General features: G+C 37.7%; 1 protein-coding gene across 1 annotated transcript in view; it reads left to right on the top strand.

Annotated features, from left to right (window-relative positions):
• SETD3 (SET domain containing 3, actin N3(tau)-histidine methyltransferase) overlaps nucleotides 1-20,379 on the top strand; it is a 65,044-nt gene extending 44,665 nt beyond the window's left edge. Inside the window, exons 7-13 of the mRNA XM_072865040.1 lie at nucleotides 5,147-5,205; nucleotides 7,082-7,196; nucleotides 11,413-11,487; nucleotides 14,206-14,372; nucleotides 15,017-15,102; nucleotides 16,825-16,985; nucleotides 17,611-20,379. Of these exons, the coding sequence (XP_072721141.1) occupies nucleotides 5,147-5,205; nucleotides 7,082-7,196; nucleotides 11,413-11,487; nucleotides 14,206-14,372; nucleotides 15,017-15,102; nucleotides 16,825-16,985; nucleotides 17,611-18,054 (1,107 nt within the window). The 3' untranslated portion in view covers nucleotides 18,055-20,379. The remainder of the gene's footprint in view (nucleotides 1-5,146; nucleotides 5,206-7,081; nucleotides 7,197-11,412; nucleotides 11,488-14,205; nucleotides 14,373-15,016; nucleotides 15,103-16,824; nucleotides 16,986-17,610) is intronic.
• The last annotated feature ends 382 nt before the right edge of the window (nucleotides 20,380-20,761 follow it).

The following is a 20,761-nucleotide window of genomic DNA, read 5'->3' as shown; positions in this document are numbered from 1 at the left end:
TTGGTCAAAAGGAACGAACCCCTGGGCTTCATGTTCAAAGGAATGAAAGTTAACAAGGTGGAAGCTTAAACTGGTTTTGGCTTTAACTGTTTCAAGTACCCTTAGTGTTTTGGGGGCTGGGAGGGGGGTGGAGTGGTGGCCTCAGTATAATCTCAAGACTTGGTATGATGCTTTCCTGAGATAGAAATGAAGCTGTCTCTACTTCAATGGTACACAAGAGGTTTTTGAGAATATTGAAATCTGATTTAGTAATATCGATGCAGTGATTGCCCACAACTTTGCCTTGGACTTGTGAGTACTTGAAATATTCTTCACAGAAATCCAACCAACTCTGTGTCTACAAACTTGGGAAACCAACAAAAACAAGGAATTTTTTTTTTTTTTTAGTTAGGTATTACAGTGGGGTAGTAGATGGCTCTGGTTAGCTTATCTCAGCTGAGAGGTGTCTTTTCAAAAAAACCCCACAATTTGATCACATCCAGTGATTCAATTAATTTCTTTCTCACTCCGAGTATATATACAAGGGCTAATGGTACAAAGGAATATACTGGCCAATATGACTTCACACCAAAATATATCAATTCTTTTCAAGACATCTAGTAGCATAGATATGAGCACCAATTTAACACTATGTAAGCTTTTGTACTCCAATTTTAACTTTTACTCAGACATTTTATTGCATGTTACAGTAATAGGACTTGTACTTCGTATCACTTGGTAAACGAGCAAATATTAAGCTAATTTTAATGGAAATTCCTTGTCAAGATTAGGACATCTGATAAATGAGCTTTGGCATTTTGTAATTGAATGGGGTAAGGGGTTACTGCCTCTGATAGTCTGGCCACTCTTTTACAGGAGGTTAATGCCCTTGTAGGCTGGATAGCAGAAGTGAAGGTTATGATGGCTTCTCAGCTGGAAAGGCACCCACCCTTTCTACATTGAAGCCTTCATGCTGTCCAAATAAAAATGAGCCTTCTCAAAAGTGGAGGAGTCCTCTAGCATCTAGTTTATAAGACTCGAGAATCATTATCTTGTGGTGTCCACCCAAAAATATGATGGAGAAATTATTAGCGCAAAGCTAATGCCCGCTCCTATGCGGGCATCAGGAGTTGTGCTACTTCTTGTGAGACATTGAATGTGAGACATGAACCACTGGTTATTACTGCTTCCCAGGAAGAGAAAAATGTCTGAAAGTGTCTTTTTCTTCTCCCCCCCCCCCTTCTCTGGTTGCCATACTGAGTAACTGGCTTCTAGTCTGATAGTGTTTTAGGTGACTAGAATAACAGTCTGTCTCTTTCCGCAGTGGCTGCAGACAATCTGGCAGCAATCACTGTTACTTTTTAATATTTCTGGTTATTTTGAGATATCCTCCAAATGTCTCAAAGAAGGCTTGGAACGCTGAGGGGAAGAAGCTTTTTTTTTTTTTTTAGGAATAGCAGCATCAGAAGGAAAATGAAATTCAGCATGCCACTATTTGTTTTTGCAGTGGTCATCACCCTGATTGCCAGCTCTGACAATATTTTCACAGAAAGGGTAACTAAATAGATGGTATTTGTTCTTTATAATAACTCTTTCAGTAGAATGTCAGGACCTGCATCTAAATGAATATATTCACATTTTCATGTTCCCATTTTTTATTTAAAGCTTCCCCTCCTAACTTTCTGAAACTACTTCATACAGACTTGGTAAGTTAAAATTAGGGTTCGTGTAGTGGATAATGTCACATTTCAAAGCTATTCTGTAGAGACCTAGCTGCATGAACCTATAAAAGCTAGATCTGATTTTTTTTTTTACGTATTAAGTGTTTGTTTAGTTTAAATATGTCTGTATCTTTTTTGATCAGCCTGAGCAATTTGCATGCTATGCAGCAGTCATCTTCTATACTTTATTAAATATCTGTCAATTATAAATATCAAGGTTTTACATTAATGTCAAGATAGTACATCAAAAATTCATAGAATATGTGACTTTTTTCAAGGGTATTTAATACTTAATGCGTTTGTGTCATTTTTCTTTCTAGATATATTGACAGGTTTTATTAAGTGTTTGTTAGGGAGATTTCATTTTTACCAAGGGACTATAAAGAGAAGCTGCATACTAAATCAATTTTTTAATCAGAATATTGTTCTTTTTTGTGTGTCTTCAGATTCTTGTAATCTATAGGGTTTTTAAGTTATGTAGTAAAACAGTCCAAGTCAGAAATCTAACGTGATCAAATATGCTGACGTATCCTAACTTTAAAATAGCTACTAGGATGTTGTACCATGGAATGTTATAAATATGGTAATTATGTACACTGGGATTTTATTCTGCCTTGTGTCTTTTAAGACCATATATTTTGTCCTTTATTATAATTTACTCGTGGCTTTATGTGAATTACGTCTGGATGGTCTCCCTGTAGGGGCAGTCCCTAAGTTTCACAGATTTACAAATGGGGAGGGTTACCGAGCGTTTGGTGGCATCCCGAAGCTTTGCCCATGGATTGCGTGTTCAAGTTGACTTGTTACAGGGGGACTACTTCTGTCAAATGAACAATTAACCTCACGTCAATCTGCTGACTTAATACAGATTTTTCTCACAGAGAGGACAACGGCAGCATGTATATGTCTTGCTTCCTACAGGTATTTGCTCCAAGTTAGGGGCTGAGCACGTTGGCTGGCACTCCCTGTAGAGAGTGTGAGTAGGAACTGTGCACATGTATTGTGTTTACTCTGTAAAAGTCCCTTTTACGCTGTTAAGCTCTTTGTAGTCTCTGTAATGCCTTTTTACTTTCAGCGCGTGATGACCAGAGTATTGTCGCCGTTTGCAAAATAACGTGTCCCGTTGAGAGTTCTCGTCTGGGCAGAGGCAGGCGGGCGGAAAAGGGCAGCGAGGTTATCTGTTGAAGGGTTATCTGTTCGCGTACCTGGGGTCTGTCTTTCTCCCTGGACGCGGTGAGCTCGGCAGCCCCTCCGCCCGCAGCGAGGCAGCCCTCGCCGACGCTGAGGTCGGTTACCCACCTCGCGGATTTCAGAACGGTGGACTGGTGCCGAAGGGCCGCTACGGCCGGACGGCGTCCCGCCCCGGCGCTGTGCTCGGGTCCGCCCGAGCCGGGGCAGCGGGGCGAAGGGCCGGGGAGCTGCGGGGCCGGGGAGCTGCGGGGCCGGGGAGCTGCGGGGCCGGGCCCGGGCCCGCTCGCCGCGGCGGCGCTGGGCGGCGCGGCACCGGCAGGGGGCAGTGCCGGCCCGCCGGGCGCGCGGGGCGCGGGCGGGGGCGGGGGCGGTGTGGGGAGCGGGGCTGCGCGGGCCCGGCCGCAGCGGAGGCGAGCGCGCGGCCGGCAGGGAGAGCCGGCGGGAAGGGACGGATTTTTAAGGGTCCTGACGTCGCTGGTCGTGTGAAATACCTTCTTCTCTAAAAACTTCAGGTGCAGAACGCGATTCCGACCGTTCCCCACCAACAGAAATGTAGCAGACAAAAACACTGTAAGATTTTTAAGGGGAAACTGGTAGGCTTCGATGTCTCACCGTCGGTGTTGACTTTCCCTGCTTAGTTTGTTGTATCACGCTCCTGTAAAATAGATTAATAATGCTAGCAATAAAAGTTGAAATTAAATTGTCATGAAGGAATAATACAGGGTGGTGGTTGTTTTTTAAGAACTGTTATTTCCAGTTGAAGGCTAAGTTTCTGCGTTCGTTTCTGGAACCGAGTCTGAAGTGTTCTACTGCAGCGAAGATTCCTCCTGAAATTTACTGGCTTGGGTTTCAGTTCTGGTTTTGTAGTGGATGTTTTTGTGAGAAAAACTGACTCTGTAAAATGTGTTGCTACAATTAAACCCGAGGGAATTTGTTCTGCGATGGCCACATCATCGGTGCAATTGAAAATCGTATGGAAATGTAGAGTGCTTTAAAAAGAAAAAAAAAAAATGAAGGAAGGGGCAGCAGTCGCTGGAATTGTTAACTCCTGTCATGTTTCAGAGAAAGCCCATCCAAAGGGTTAACTGGAGGGGCTGAGGGAGAACAGACACCTGGGACCTAACACCCAATTGGCAGTCTTTTGTAATATATAATTTGCCTAAAATTGCGCACTGAGCACAAGCTTTTGTTTTCTAATTGATTTAGGGTTTGAGCCACTTTTACCTCATCCCCTACTGTCCTGCACACAGTGCCAGCAAGTACATTACAGTGAGAAATGATAAATTACCGTGCACTTGTGATGCTAATGCATCAAGAGTAAAAAACTGCATGCTACATGGAGCTTCGTGCATTAAGAGTGTCGCAAAGATAGAGCTGTGCAAAAAATCATTTGTATCTTCTGAAATAACCATTTGATCATTTACTTCAATCCGTCTCTGCGACCTAATTGAACCTGGAGATTAACATTTATGCTATTATGGCTTTCCATTTGCGAATTGGGACAAAGTTCTAAAGAAAGTGTGCGAGTGTGGGCTTAAAGCTACCTGTATTTTTCAAACTTTTAATAAGTTAATTGGTCAGAAAAGTAACAGGTATTACAGCTTCTTAAAGCTTTTTAAAATCTAAATATTGTGCTTGCTAATGACAACTACAGTATGTGTTCTCAAATGGCTTTACTCCACTTTTAGATGGGAGTATGCGTAGATGGCTTAATGTAGGTACTATCTAGTCGGTGTTTGTCACCAAAACTATTTAAATATTTTAATCTGTTTTATTTTGGAGACGTAGTGCATCTTGTACTGAGGAAAATCTTGTATGTATAATTTTTACTTGCATTTGTGAAATACCTTACTGATATCCCAGCGAAAAGGAAAAATGTGGAAGGTGGTGAAACCTAATTTGTGTTTATTGTCTGATTTCTTTCCCCCACCCTGCACCATGGGCTGGGTTTTGTTTTACCTTCACGTACTCAGTCCACCTTAAATTTTTTATTTTTGTACCATGTCTGTGGGTTCCAGTCTTGAAATATGAAGAAACAGATTTATGGCGGCTGCTGGGCACAACAAATTAAGTTGACAGTGATGTATGAGAGCATAATAGCATGATGATCCCTCTGTAGCGCGGCTGGACGCCTCCTGCTTCATTTGGCTCTTGTTAGGATCTGTTAGGCAGCTAAATAATGAAATTCTGCTGACTGATTTCTGATTTCTCTTTTCTTTCTCTTTTCACCTTTTTCTGAAACTTGCATTTCCCAGACCCATCCTAATGCCAGCAAACTGCCCTTAAAGGATTCTTTCACTTATGACGACTACAGGTTGGTCTGTCTTTTAATTTTTTAATTTTTTTTTAATACATAGTGAACTGTGGGACCCTGGAAATGCTTCATTGGTGGGAAAGCCCTATTGTTATTGAAATGTTAAATGTAGGATTTGATACTAATACACTTTCTTAATGAAGAAGAAAGTAAAATAAATATGCAGATTTAATTGTTACAAAGGAATAGTCATTAGGAGCAGTTAATTTAGCCAACTGGCACACATAGGCTGAGATTAGTAAGGTAATTCATTGTTTCCTAATAAAATAATTCAGTTGATGTTGCAGGAGGTTTGGGGTTTGGATTTGGGGATTTTTTTTTTTTTATTTCTTTTTTTATAAAAGGCTTTACCAGCACATAGTAGTAAAAACTAATATTTACAATGGCTGTTGAACAGGAGAGCTGGAGAACTTAAGCTGTACACGTGAACCATGAGTGTCACTTGGAGGTGCTATAGGGGGTGACATAATTAAGATAAAAATAAGAATAATTAAGATAACGAGAGCTTTAATTCTGTTAAGTGATTAAAATAGCATGAATAAAAGGCATTCATGAGGTCTTACTCGGATTTTTTTTTTTAGCCTAGTTGTACTTCTGGGTAAGTCTAAGAAAGCGGCATTTCCAAAGCATGCCTTCTTCACTTACAGGGTCACAGAGGAACACGCCAACTTATATGTGAAGTGGTCTAAAATTTTGCAGATAAAGTACAACAATTAAAAATAAACATATTGCTATTATGTTTCAAACGGTATTTGTATATCAGAATTATCCACAATTTTAACTTGCTTTTATAGAAATTAAGTAGATTTCAATTTTACGGTATCTTTCTAAGCAATCTCTAGTCCTTCTGAAAAAATCCTTCTGAAAGTCTAGTTCTGTATATTAAATACTTGTTAGTAGTGCAGTCAGTGGGAGTTAAAATTATTTTGACCTTCTTCTGGTGGTGTTCCTTTCTTTCTTCTCCTCAAAAAACCCACAACAAATATATGTATTAAGGCCAGAACATAGTGAAACTAAGATTATTCTTTTCCCTCTGGCATTTAATACTCATTTTTGTCTGAAAAAAAATAAAAATGAAATTTTAGAAAATACTGAAATGTTAAGCTTTTCTGAAGATTCTTAAGATTGAATAGGTAGCTGGCATTTCCTTTGCTTAACCTGAGTTAGAAGGGTTTTGAATTATGTCTGTGTGCTAAACTATGTTGTACTTCCTTCATTCTTTTTACTTGAATATCTGTTTGGGGTATTGGGGCTTTTTTTTCCTCTTTATTCTGTTAAGCAGAAAATTTAGCAATACTGATCTAAGCCAAGAGTTAGCAAACAGAAGAGAAGCGCTTACCAAAATATTATGCATCAGGTGATGACACTGGTTTCCAGTTCATGCAGCTGATAAGCTTTTTAGGGAGTGAGGGGAAAATACCTCCTGGCTCTTACAAGAGTCTGCACGTAGATGAGAGTTACTGCTGCTACGTACTATCTGTGAACTACTCTGAAGCCTGCAGGAATAGCTGACCACAGATTTGGGATGTGTGGTGAGAGATATGTGTGCAGTGAAGGTTTGGGGAAGCAGAAGGTGACGTGGGAGTGGGTCCTGATTGAGGTAATGGAAGGTATGAAGGTTCTGTTGCAGAGTGCGGAAGAGGGGTGGGATTGCAGTCCTGGTTTGGGAATTGGTCTGCGTGCATGTCTTGGAAACCTAGGAGCTGCTGCTTCTCCTGCAAGTGGTATTGCCTTCTACTGCTACTGTAGTCAGTGTGATCTGTAAGAAAACTAAGTTTGGAAACTCCCAGCCTAAACGATTGCTTCAGGTTGGACTACAGCCAAACATATATTGATGTTTTGAACATTGACTATCTAATGTTTTTAATTTTTGTAGATGGGCAGTCTCCTCTGTTATGACACGGCAGAACCAGATTCCAACAGAAGATGGTTCCAGAGTTACATTGGCCCTAATACCTTTATGGGACATGTGTAATCATACTAATGGACTGGTAAGGATTTCTTCAGTGTTGCTGAAAGGCTTTAGGGCTTAAGTATTAAGCCTTTCAACTGCTGTAGAACAGTTTAATAACACTTTTCATTATGCTTCCTAACACAGGTATTTTATCTTCCCAAGTGACCCTAAAAAACTAATATCTGAAAGAAAGATTTGTCAGTTTCTTAAATGTCTTATGATAGCTTTTCAGGGAGAATTTTCTTCATCTAGAGAAATCTTTAGAATTGATTGCATACTTGCACACAGTTATGTCTCATATACATATAATGTACCATTAAAAGTTTTCATTTACATGATACCTTTTTTCCCAGCCAAGTTTGAATATTCTTCTGACATGGAGTTTTGTTCCTGACAGTCTGAAAAAGATTCACAATACTGGACACATTTGCTCTGAGAATAGGAAAGCAGACGATGGAGGTTGCCTCTTGTAGCTACCACTAGGGAAAGTGGTTAGAAATTTGCAACTAAGAAATACTGTCTGCTCTCCTAACTGTGCCCAAAGAGCCTTGTTATGGAGACAGCAACAACAAGAACAAAGCCTAGTTCGACAAAAACAGTGCATCTGTTACTACATCAAAGAAACAAAATGCAAAAATACTACTTTAGGGCATATTAAATGTTTAAAAGGTGACATATGTATATAGAAAGTCAGACCTGCTGACATTTTGGCTTACATGGGCTAGTTCAGAAGATGAGGTCTTGATTCATTAACAGGCTAGTTAATGTTGAAGTAAGGAAATGGAAACCCATAAGAGGATGGTTTATCAATGTTATTTAGCCAGTGTCATGTATGCTTCAAAATTCATTGTGTTTCCAGTAGATGGTATTATTTATTGTAAGCAGTGAATATGCCCATACTATTCAAGTGATCTGGTTCTTTTGTGAGAGTTGACCCGAGTGTTAGGCCAGCAGTATGTGTTAGTATTGTTGGTATAAGAAAAGCCTGATTTAAATGAACAAATTGTAAAGCAAGTTGCTTTTCACTTGACCTTTAGCTAATCTGTTGTTACTATGACTGTACCGAATAAAGCACAGTAAGCTAGGCTACAAAGTTGCAAGTGTTTGGGGTTTTTTATTTCTTTCTTTTTCCCTCTTAAAAGATGATTACATGTGTTCTTTAACAGTGATTCTTGCCTTTCACTATCTGTTACGCAATCGCATAACTTTGATTTAGCAATAAAGCTTGTATGAGAGTCTCCAGTGTAAAGAAAATTGCTTAAAATTCAGAAATGTATATTTTTGTAATATAAGCCTTAGCTGCAAGTATCAGTGCTTCCTGTACCCTTTTCCTGCTGGGCATCTCTTTCAGATGCTTTTGCAGAGACTTGTCTGTGTTCATTAGACAACTCTTAACAAGTGCCTTCAAAGTTGGGATTAGAGGAAAGAGGAAGAGAATTAAGGTTCTGGGAGGGAAAAAAATTAAGTAGCCTATGTTAAAAGAGCAGCTAGTTATGTTGTTTTAATCATTCAAACTTCTATTTAAATTGATAAAGTAATTTTTATTTTTATTATCCTCTTTAACAATGGGTTGCATATGGAGCCAGCCTCTGGAGCCAAACCTGCTAGTGCAGTAGTATATCAGGGTGGGAAACATTTTTTAATGCAGAAGTGTGTCCTAAGGGGGGGTGGTGTGGTGTGCTGAACATAAATATTTTGTATGTATATACAGACTTTACTAATTTGTTTCATATTTCTACAGAAACTAGTTTATATGGTTATAGATTTAGGAAGGATAGACAACTGTAATATTGATAATGGGCTAAGAAAAGCTACTAAACCTATTTCTGTTGTGTGTTAGTTTCCTTGTGCTATTAGAAATAGGGAAAAAAACCTAAGATAACTGTAAGCTTTCTGTATTGTGGTTTATATTATTGTAGAGTGAGATGAGGGTGGGTTCTGCTCTAATCATAGTGCATCCCTTTAAAATACATGAAGGGAATTGTTCTTCGTTGCAGGAAAATAAGAAACAAAAGATGGCGTTGCACGCGCCCCTGTCTAGTCTGTTCCAGACATAGTGCTGCAATACTTCTTGAGTCAATCAGCTACTATAGATCTGTGTTCTTGCTTTATTCCACAGGGCCCCTTTCCATGAGCTAGATAATAAAATGCTCTTTGGGTTTTAACTGGAGCTAGGTCCATCCAGCTTTTTCTTGCTTCTGACACTATTAATTAAATCAACCTGCCTCTAAGAACTATATCAAAATGGTTGTCTTCATGCATTTCTCATTGTTATTCTTTAGTGGGATTGTATTTTGACAGTCAGAGGTTGATTACCAGTTCTGCCAGAGCTTTAAATAAGCTACATTCTGCCTGTTGGGCTGGGTCCATCCTTAATCACTGACCAAGCAGACTATTGCATGCTTTATACACAACTTGAAATTCCTGTATCAGTCTGCTTCAGAAATAAAACTGAGGGGATGCAATTTGTCAGCTATCATGTGGGAAGAGAAGTAAACACCCTGTTAATTCTCTTACGTGACTGCTATTAAAAGAAAGAGGAAATAAGAGTCTAGCACTCCATTATGCTTTATAGAAAATCCTTTCAGAAGCACTGCTGGTTTGGGTTTTTTTTAAGAAAAAAAGGCAAAAATAAAAAACAATCCCCAAAACGAGCAGTACACTAGTGAAGCATGCTTAAACTGACAGAATCCTTCTCTTAACATACTGGAATGGAGTTTTCACATTCAGAAGTATTTCATTGAGTTTACGACTAAGAAAATTTCAGGACAGGTCAAGTGCTGTCAAGAGTTCCTTTTTTTGATGGAAGTTGCAGTTTTTCCCAAGATGACTGTGTTTGAACTTGGAAGGTACATTTGTCATAGTGAAGGTGAATCTTCTAGCACTTGCAACCCAATTCAGGGTTAGATAACCTTCTAAACGAGAGATCTTAATTAAAAATTGTTCAGTCCAGCATAGTGAATGTACAGGAATTTCTGTGTTCAAGTACTACAGCCTGTGTTTTGCAGTAGGCCATATTGCATGACTCTCATGTTCTCTTCTGATCTCAACATACCACAAACCCATTAATAGACCTGAAGTGATGGCATCCACATGCAGAGCAGTTCTGCAAGCCTCTGCAGCGCCAGGCTGCCCGCACTTGTGGCTGCCATTTTGGATTTGCTGCATTGTAGACAAGTTCGCCATGCTCACTTTGAAAGCACTATTTTGGCTGACAAATGCATACTAGATGGTGCAAGCAGCGTGAAACTGTTAACGTGTAAACCATCAACCAAGCTTTCAAAATAATCCATGGAGTTCTGTCTTTGGACAAACTGCATCCAAGATGGGAATCAGGGTATACTGCAACTCACATGTAAGTCAGCTTACAAACAAGTATGTTTTCATTTACAAAGGCTGAGAGAGAGTCTTCGGCGGCTTCTATGTTTTTCCTCAGGCCCAGAGCATATTTTTCCGTAAGTTAGCTCTGCCAGTACTGCCATTCAGAATACCTGCCATAAAAGTTCAGCAGCTTATGGTCCATCCTGTGGCTGCATCTGTGCCTGCGTCTTTGGTAACACTATTCAAGAAGATGCTGTTTGTCACTTTTAAAAAGTATTACATTTTTAGGATAGCTTTACTTGTTAGTGTGACCATGTATGGTTTTGTAATTTTTTGGGAGAAGTACAGGTTTGTTAAGATAATTTATCCTCTTCCATTGCCTGCTACCATCAAAAAAATCCTTTTAGCATTTTAAGAGTATTACTTAACTTTAGATAAAGGGATTATTTGCAAGTAAGTTACAATTCTCTGAAGATTGTATCCCCTAAAGATCCACATTTATCTAATCCTTTTTCACTGAGAGATCAAAAATGTGCTGGCAGTTGAAGGATAAAGCACAGCATACAGAGCTGTCAGTGCCTTGCTCCCTTGGGTCTCATGGGAGTGACTGAAAACTCCAGAACTTTATAAAAAGCTGCTGGCTTTAGCACGGGACTGTCTGTGGTCTATGGAGGGTACTTTCCTCAGAGCCTTCTGTTCACTTTGGGTAAGTTATTTCTTCCCTTAGATTTCTTTAATGCAGAGATTTTTTAAAAAGAGATTGCTCAGGATTCATAAAACAATTACTACCAGCTGTATTATATTGTGCAGAGAGATAAATGTATGCAATTGCTATTGTTAATATCTATTTCAAATAGGACAATGTTTTGTCAATGGTGGGGGAGATAAATATAAAATGCTAAAGGTGCTTTTGTTACTCTTTCCTTGGATAGATCACTACAGGCTACAATTTAGAAGATGACCGGTGTGAATGTGTAGCGCTTCAAGATTTCACAGCTGGAGAACAGGTAGTGTGAACAATTATCTACATAATGATTGTTCTTTAATTAAGTTTTGTGGGCACTTGGTAACTCCCTACAAAATTTTAATAGCAGAGTGGTGCGCATTAAGCCCTGCTACATTTGAATTTTATTATGCTGAGCTAATTTTGTGTGAAAATACTACCAAACTAAATAAGTGCACATTTGTCAGAATAAAATATTTTCTATTGCTTGGTAGACCCCAACTTTTGATTCCTCATATTTTAGAGAACTAGTTGAAATATTTAATCACTGGTAAATGCACATACACAAACACTGAGTTTGGTATTCTGGATGAGATTAATAAAAGGCCACATCCAAAGGACCAAGGATATTTTAGATTTGGGGTGTCACTTTGTCTGCAATAGCAGATTGTAGAGTCTTTCTTAAAAATGTTGTTGGTTTATGTTTCTTGCTAGTCTTCATTTAACAAGAGATTAAATGCAGTATAGTTGCCAGTCATTTTACCCATGTTGCCATTCCCATGTTTAGTGAAAATGAGAAAGGACCTAAAAATATACTCCCTCCCTTTCCCACAGGCAGGCACACATGTACACAGCCCTTCATCCTGAAACAGAAAGTACCAAAGGGCGAGTCTTGCAAAGATGTATGGAATGGTTCAGAATCCAGTATTTTGTTCAGACCTGCTAAGAAACAAAAACGAATGTTAAAACTAGTGATGCATTGAAGACAGTGGTTCCAGGAGTGTAGGAAGTCTCCGGCAGGAGGGTCCCTGTGCTGTGTCAGCAGCCAGCCTAAGGCCTTAAGTGTAGTAGCAGTCCGTTTTTCCTACTGCTTGTGCAACTGTAGTCAGCATGGCCAGAAAAAGACTGTGTCTATGAAACATCCTGAAATGTTTTGTAACTCAGTCTCTGAGTTATTACCTTTAGTGTATTATTTTGCCAGTCTTACACTTAATAATATTTTGATTTTCATTTTTCTTATGTATTGTTACCTTCTTTTTTAGCAAAGATATGTCTGAAAAATTTTAAGTATGTCTTTCCAGAGGTATATTTATCCTCATTGCTATGCTGGGGTTTACAGTGATTGTATATTTTTTGTGTTGCACTTACAATTTGTTATGGTAGTCAAATATTTGCTGTTTTTTCCAATACCGGTATGATGAGTTAAAAGGGGTCCACAGTTTTTCCAGAAGTGATCCAATTTATAATTTTCCACAGCTGGCAATGGATGTGTCATATAGCTGTTCTGGCTGCTCACTCCATTTCAACTATAGAGGCTTCCTCTATTTCGATTTTGTTTTAGTAGTTTCACTTTGTCTGCTATTTATCAGATTTTTTTTAAATTTCAGTGCAAACTTTAACTGTTATCGACATCATTAAAGCACTTTAATTATATAATGTTTCAGTCTTTTAATATACTGTGCAGATGTTATTTCTTACCGTTTCAGCAGGAAGAGTGTATGAACCTTGCTTTTACTACTAAAAAATGTGAGGCAGCAGAAGTCCACAGAATCTGTCAAACGCTGGCCTTGAATAAAGCAACTTTGTCGTTCTGTTTAATTGGCTTTTTTGTAAAACAGTCTTATAGTGTAAGAGCATACTGTATAATCTACACATGATATGTGACTTTTAGTTTAATATGAGATGTATCACAGTAGGTTTAAAACTTGAGAGAGTTAGCAACTCGCTCCTTAACCACTGCCTTAGCATACCTAGGCAGGTCACTTGTTCGTTATAAGACTGTGTTACAGTATAATGTTTACTATAATTTAATATAACGGTTAAGCATTTAGTGCTTAGGATAAATAGTTCTAATCTAAAATTGAAAACAAAGAAAGTAAATGGCATCATTAGTGTTGTTGAGCCCTGAAGAGAACACTGTGCCTTTCCCTGTCAGCTAGAGAGGAGTGGAAGCTTACAGGTATCCAGAGCATTGCTGTACCCTAAGGTTAGCAAGGCAGTTCTGCTACTGTTGAAATTTTTTTCTGATTGACAATTCTGTTATCAAACAAAAGGGGAAAATATCCTCTTGATGCAGGAGAAGACAATCACTACTTGGGCGTCTTGTCCCATGTACTTCATACAGCCTAGCCCCAAATCAAACACTTTTTGCAGGTTATATTTAGGAATTTCTTTTTTAATGTGAATTAAAGTAACCTATTTGCTTTAGATAAAGAGTTCAGAGTATAACACAAAAGTAAATACTGGTTGAACACATTAGATGTCTCCACATAATATACTTTGGTATATCCATGCCTTAAGGTAACATTAAAAGAAAAGCAAAGCTGATCCATCAGCAGTGTAGGTTACTCTTTTGGGTGGACATACTGGAGGGAAAATGACCCCAGAAACACCGTTTCTTTTAATGGGACCTCCTTGTCTCAGATTTCTTAGCCTTTAAAAGGCATAGGATCTTTGAAAGCTTCTTTCCATATGCTGATATTTTATGACAGTGTGAGAAAACAAAGCATTTTTATTTTGAAGTACAGAATAAAAACCTCTTCTCTCTTTTCAAAGTCTCTGTTACATGGATATGTTTACATCTACCTCTAAAGTATATTGCCACACTATATACAGCATTCGAGTCAATACTAGAAAACAAAGCATGTTTCTTTATATAACCAAATATACCTTGTACTCAGAATAGTAACTTTTTCAGGAAATAACTTTCAAATTATGTCAGTTTTGTGAGCTGATCTTAAGCTTTTTTCCTATCCCTTCACTTCTCTTTTCATCCTTCTAGATTTACATTTTTTATGGCACTCGGTCAAACGCTGAATTTGTGATCCACAGTGGTTTTTTCTTTGATAATAATTCACATGACAGAGTGAAAATAAAGCTTGGCGTGAGTAAAAGTGACAGGCTGTATGCTATGAAGGCAGAGGTCTTAGCTCGTGCTGGTATCCCAACGTAAGTAAAACACAATGCCATGAGTTTTTTAAAACATTTCCAAAGTATATAGTGTCCAGTAGAGTATATATAAAGCTGTTCTATGATACTTTTCTTAGGTGTAATATTTCTCCTGTTTGTATAGCAAGTTAAAGTTATTGTAATAATATTTACAGAAGTTATCTGAGCTATATTATCATCTAATTTGGACCATATATAAGGAAAAAAGGCTTTGCTTTAATAACCATTTGAACAGAAACAGAGCAAGGATTAATTTGAAGCAATCTGTGGTTTTTCTTTCTTTCCTATCCCTTGCAGACATACTACGATGCTCAGTATGTGAACCACAGCATTTTCCTTTAGTCTTTTCAGTCCAGAGGGTACTGTTAGGAGCAGCAGACGTGAAACATTGCATTTTCATGAATTTATTATGAAAGCCGTATAAAAATAATTGTAAGTGTAAAATTGTAGAGATAATTATTTTTTTCAGATACAGGTTAGGGAAGCTTTTCTTCAGTTTGAACTAGTATTACCTAATTTTTTAAAAGTTACTTTTGTAACAGTGCATTTGTTATATACTTTAAGGTCTTTTATGTTGAAATAAGTTCAAAGGTATGACAATAGAACTTGCATTTACTGTTGCTGTTGATTGTTTCTTTTATTAGTTCTAGTGTTTTTGCCTTGCACTCCACTGAGCCTCCAATCTCTGCCCAGCTTTTGGCTTTCCTTCGAGTGTTCTGTATGAGTGAAGGTAAGATGTTTTATAAAGATAACCTAATTTACGTTTGTTTTGGGGGGTTGTTTGTTTTTTAATGCAGGAATGTGATAGACATTTATATAAAACATTAAGCTAGAAGATCAGGAAAGTTGAGGAGTTGAGGTTAGAAAGGGATCTATAAGCTAGTGAAAAACCCCATCTTTGGCCATATTGCCCAAGGGATTATTTAAGTAACCTAGGCCTTTCTGGAACTGCTAAAGCATGAGGTGATGCTTTTTTTTTTTTTTTTTTTTAAATCTCCCAGGCTGTTGTGAATGAGTGAGCTTTGGAGGCTTGATCTTTAGCTCTTAGGTTTAAAAATGGTTCACAGAAACAAGATCATATGAGAGCTAGGGGTTTACATGCTTAAAATCATAGCATATTAGCCATCACTGCTAGAATCATTTAGGTATGGATTTGGAATATTCTGTACTGTAGGAGAAATATGGAAGAGACATTTCAAAGTTGAGTATTTTTTAAATTTTGGTAATTCATAATCTAAAACCAACTTATGTATTTGCAAACTGTCTTTGTAGTGTTTCTCATGTTTTTATGGGGTTTTTATGGGGAAATATATGTACAATTAATAAATATTCACCTAATTTGTGCTTCTGATTAAATGTTTGTAATAGCTGCTTGCTGGTTAGATGCAGTTTTGGAGGTTGTAGATGTGACAGTTTTTTATGACAGTGAAAGAATTCCCTTGCAGTTAGGGATGCTGTGTGGATGTGTGGATTTTAATACCAGTAGGAATACTGAAGTTGTTAAGTTTTTGCATGTGCTCTGTTTGCTTTCTTTAATACAAACAACCTACCTTATTTAGTGTCATGCCTTCACTGCATCCTGTCATCCATCTTTTGGAACTTATTAAGAAATTAGAATAGAATAGAATAGTTCAGTTGGAAGGGACCTACAACGATCATCTAGTCCAACTGCCTGACCACTTCAGGGAAGTAAATTCAAGTAAAGAAAATTTTAGGGTGCTGATGAGGGGGTGAATTTTGGCTCAGAGAAGAAAATATAGCTAGTAAACATTTTAATTGCATTACTCTGATATATGATTGTGTTCAGGTTATTCATATGTCTTAAATACTGTATAAGAAAACTGCTTACTGAGAAACTACATGCAAGTGGTTTGTGAAGTTTGTGATAGCTGCTTTGCAGGAGTGAAATTTGGTAATTAAAAGATTAATGGAATTTGTGTAATGTCAAGGAGCTGATTAAACATTTTCTACTCTGTGTGAGTTTTGTTTGATGGATGTCTTTTCTGACCAACTGTAGGGAGTTTCTGCTACCAAAACAATAGGAAAAATAATTCCATTGCGATTTGCACACTCTCTGGCCTGTTCCTTTTATTATCAAAAGGTTAACTGAACTCTTTAAAGAATTACTCCCTTTTGTTTATCAAGTATTATACAAAACATTCCATCTCACTGTCATGGAGTTATGCTGTGTATGAGAGGCTATGATATATACAGTATCTTTATTTCAGAGTGGAGCAGAAGGTCCATTTTCTGCTAACCTCAAGGCTTGCAGTTGCCTCTTTGAGGAGAATCCGAGAAATAACCAACATATCTGATAATTCTTATTTGAGGAGAGTTTTTTTCGTTAGCTGCTCAAACCTATACTATTGAAACTAAATCTTTCTGCAGTTTGTCAACTGACAAAGTGAATGATGAGATTGTTTTTAACAGATTGGTTTTATACTTATTGCAGAAGAGCTGAAGGAACACTTGATAGGTGAACATGCCATTGACAAAATCTTCACTCTGGGGAACTCTGAGTTTCCCGTTAGCTGGGACAATGAAGTTAAACTTTGGACATTCCTAGAAGCCAGAGCATCCCTTCTTTTGAAAACCTATAAAACAACTGTGGAGGTAAAATTATCATTATATGTAATTTAAATGTCTGAAATGTTTTGTGTTATGATTATAGGAAAAGATATTTTGTCCCCCATCTTGTCTTTACAAACTTTAATCTGAATGTTAGTACATAATTCATTCTGTACTTCTTAAAGTGTAGAAACAGATTTGCATTATCTAAGGAAAATCAAATAAGATTGCAAAAAAGAAAATTTTGTTAATGTAATTTTGTTAATGTATTTTTTCTTTGATTCTCCAAATAGAGGCTACCTGCTTTTTCTCTGCAAGTAAAATGGGGAATCAGTTTCAACTTGTTGTCTGTTAGTTGCATTTTCCAGACTGCAAAGAAATGTGCTACTACTGTGAGCATATAAGTGAACCTACATGTTTCATATATTTGTGAAGTCTCCTGACTTCACTTGTTATGCAGGCTGATCTATGGGGAGAAATTTTTGGCTTCTTTATGAATTCTTGACAAATTTCACTGGGACTCCATGTAGACCCCCTCATTCATATATGTCCCTTTGGCTCAGCCTGAAGAACCTAGTGTCACTTATTGTTAACGCATAGAGAGAAAAGTTGAAGGATTTTTTTACTGTGTTGGTTGTTACTAACAAACTTGCTTTTTCTTTTCTAACAGGATGATAAGTCTTTCCTGGAGACCCACGACCTTACTTCACATGCGATAATGGCTATCAAATTGCGCTTAGGTGAAAAAGAGATCTTGGAGAAAGCAGTAAAGAGTGCAGCTGCTAGCCGAGAGTATTATACCAAACAAATGGCAGATGGAGCTCCGCTTCCTAAATATGAAGAGAGCAATATTGCCTTGTTGGAGAACACTGTGGCAGACTCTAGACTCCCTATTGTCTTGAGAAACCTAGAAGATGTGGAAGAACAAGGGGACTTAAAGATTGATGAAGCTATTGATGCTGAAGTCACAGAGAATGGGTTTGTAAATGGTGAAAACTCTCTATTTAATGGGACCAAATCAGAAAGTGAAAATTTAAATAAAGAGAAAAGCAACAGAGAGACTGAAGATGCCAAAGAATCTTCTTCAGAAAGTACTGATGAGGTTAAAGAATAGTCCTAAAATTTTACTTTCTTGTGAAATTAAATTAGCTGAAGTTTATGAACAGTGCATTTATGTTGGTGTGTTTCTTTGTTAACATTTCTCTTTCTGCAGAGAAAAATGTTTTTGCTGCTTTATATAAAAATGAATTTTTAAGTTATTTAAAAGATTTAGTATCACTTTTCAATTAAGATTGCCATCTTGCTTTCAGGCAAAAACTGGGGAAAGAGGTGCCTTTGGAAGATTTTGCAGCCCTTTGTTGAACCAAATGTATTTTCTTCCTGGGGAAGAATTAAGCTCTTCTATCTGCTGTGCTTTTGTTGTTCTGTCACTCTGACTACCGAAATTAAAAGCTTGCTCTGCCTCCTGCCAAGAAAAGCAGAAGGCAGGACTGACTCGGTATTCAGCATGAAGGTGGGAGAGCAGTACAGCAGAAAACTGGATAAGAGGATCAGAAACTTGGGAGACTGGAGGAAAACCTGTTTAAAATCAGGTCTGCCAGTCCAAAAAAAGGTAAGGTGGCAACCTTATGATTGGTAGTTTTAAATGTTGATGAGAATCCAAATTGTATACACCTAAAGTGATCTCTGAAGATTTCAGTTTACTTTGTCTTTTGTTTACTGTATAAAAATATCTCATCTTTCTTCTTCAGTCAGAGTTAGGCTGCTACAATACAACATTCAGCAACTTTTAAAGGCTGACTTCTTTTTATTTCCAGGCAGTACCTTTTATTTACAAGGTTGACAATGCTACTGGAGAGTTTGAAAGCAGATAGGCCAAGCCACAGCTTTAAACTGTACTGTTCAAAGTGAGGTCGCTTCCCAGCTTCTTCAGGTTTTCACAACTAGCTAGAGATTTTCAAAGCTACACTTTTGACTAAACTGTTATTAAAAGGAAAATATGATTAATATTCCTGTCTGCTACTCCTTCATTTCTGTGTTGTTGGATGTAACATTGAATGTGACATGGTTACCTGATCTTACTCAGCTTTGTCTTTTGGTTAAGATATTAATTGATGCTGTTTGCTTGAAGGAAATGTCAGGCAGGCTAATGTATTTTTGGCCCAAGTCCAGACCACAGCCAGGTCTGCAGTACACTTTGCCATTTAGATTGTGCCTCTGTCTGATGCACATTTCTTGGGATACCTCCACAAGTTGAGCAGGTCTACTGTCTCCAGCAGTTTTGGTCACCCTCATACTATATGTTTTAACTTCTAGGTGGAAACAATACAATCCTAGCACAGTGCAATATCAGAACAAGGGTAATTCCAAGGCTTGACTTTGAAATTACCTGGGTATTGGAAGGAGAGGAGGGCAGAATATTTTTATTTTGTGGGTGAATGGAGAGGAGTATAACGTGATTTAATTCTGTTCTCAATATTAAGGACTTTGTCTTTTACCTTTGTATCCTTAAGTTCAAGATAATGGATAGAATGGGCAAGCTTGGACAATTGTTTAAAGCTCAATAGATGTTGCAACCTGCTCATCCAAGATCAGTTGCAGTAAAATGTCTTTTGGCATATTCATAGTTTTATTAGATTTTGCTTCTTTTATACTGCAACTTGGAAAATGTGTTTTTGCATAAATCTTTGGTGCAATACACATGATAAGTAGTGACTTTCTTTCAGGTTGTCATAGCAGTTTTGGTGTTCAGCTAGTATCAGTGCGGGGAAAATAGAAAAAATAGTTTTTTAAAAAATAATTCACTAAGAATGGCATGTTGCCATTGCACCTTGGATATTGCTTCACCACTAACAAGATGCTGGACCAGTATTTTTGTAACTATATGCTGCCTTTGGTAGAATGTTATGAATTGTTGTCTTGACAGTTTAATGTCATACATAAGTCATTACATTTCGTTTTTTATTAGGACCAATATTCCATTTCTGTTTCTGCCACTTACATTGCACAACATTGTACTAGATACTATGATGCAATTCTGAAACTAGCCTTCCCTGAAAATTATAACTGTAATTCAGAATTTAAATGCTTTGATTCAATCTGATACACTGTATTTTGTTCCAGTATTTGCTGATATCTATGGCTTAGCAAAGCCTGTGGTCACCACAGGACAGAATGTGTGGGTTTTCTTGAATAAAATATAGTTCTACCATGTCTTCCCTAGTGAGTGTATTATACAAACAAAACCTCTACCTGCTACTGACTGCTCTATCTTTTGGGGTCTGTGGGGAGAGGAATAACTGTCCAGGTGTACAGATAAAGATTAAAGGAGAAATAGCTGGCAAAAAAAAAGAGGGATTCTAGTAAAGAGAAAGGGAAAGTGGTCCATTAAGCGCACGGTCAAATTCTTACTCTGCATATGTTAGTGTTATTTAGAAAAATACGTTGCACACAATAAAAATAGTGAGTAATCTAATTTTGTAATTTGCATTTTTCCTCTATGCATGTAATGGTTTCTCAGAAGCACCAACCTAAAACTTAAGCTTTTGAAAACTGAGGTGGAAACAAAAAAAATTGGCACTGATGAGCCCTTATTACCATCTGTCATGAAAACAGACCTTTTAAAGTTAACTTTCTTCATAATGTTTGGTTAAGAGGCTGTTCACACTAATCCCAGGCTAAATGCCAAATCTTGCTTCTGTTTAGCTAGCTATCTGAAGTATTCCTGTAAGAAAGACATCACTTGGATTTCTCGGACTGTTCTCCAAAAACAAAAGAGGGGGGGAAAAAAGCCCTTTTGAATTTTGCCTTAATCTACCTAC

This window comes from Ciconia boyciana, chromosome 6 (genome assembly GCF_034638445.1).
Source record: "Ciconia boyciana chromosome 6, ASM3463844v1, whole genome shotgun sequence".
In the NCBI taxonomy this organism is placed as follows: Eukaryota; Metazoa; Chordata; class Aves; order Ciconiiformes; family Ciconiidae; genus Ciconia; species Ciconia boyciana.
Note: the sequence above shows the minus strand (reverse complement) of the source record. Positions and strands in the feature narration are given on the sequence as shown.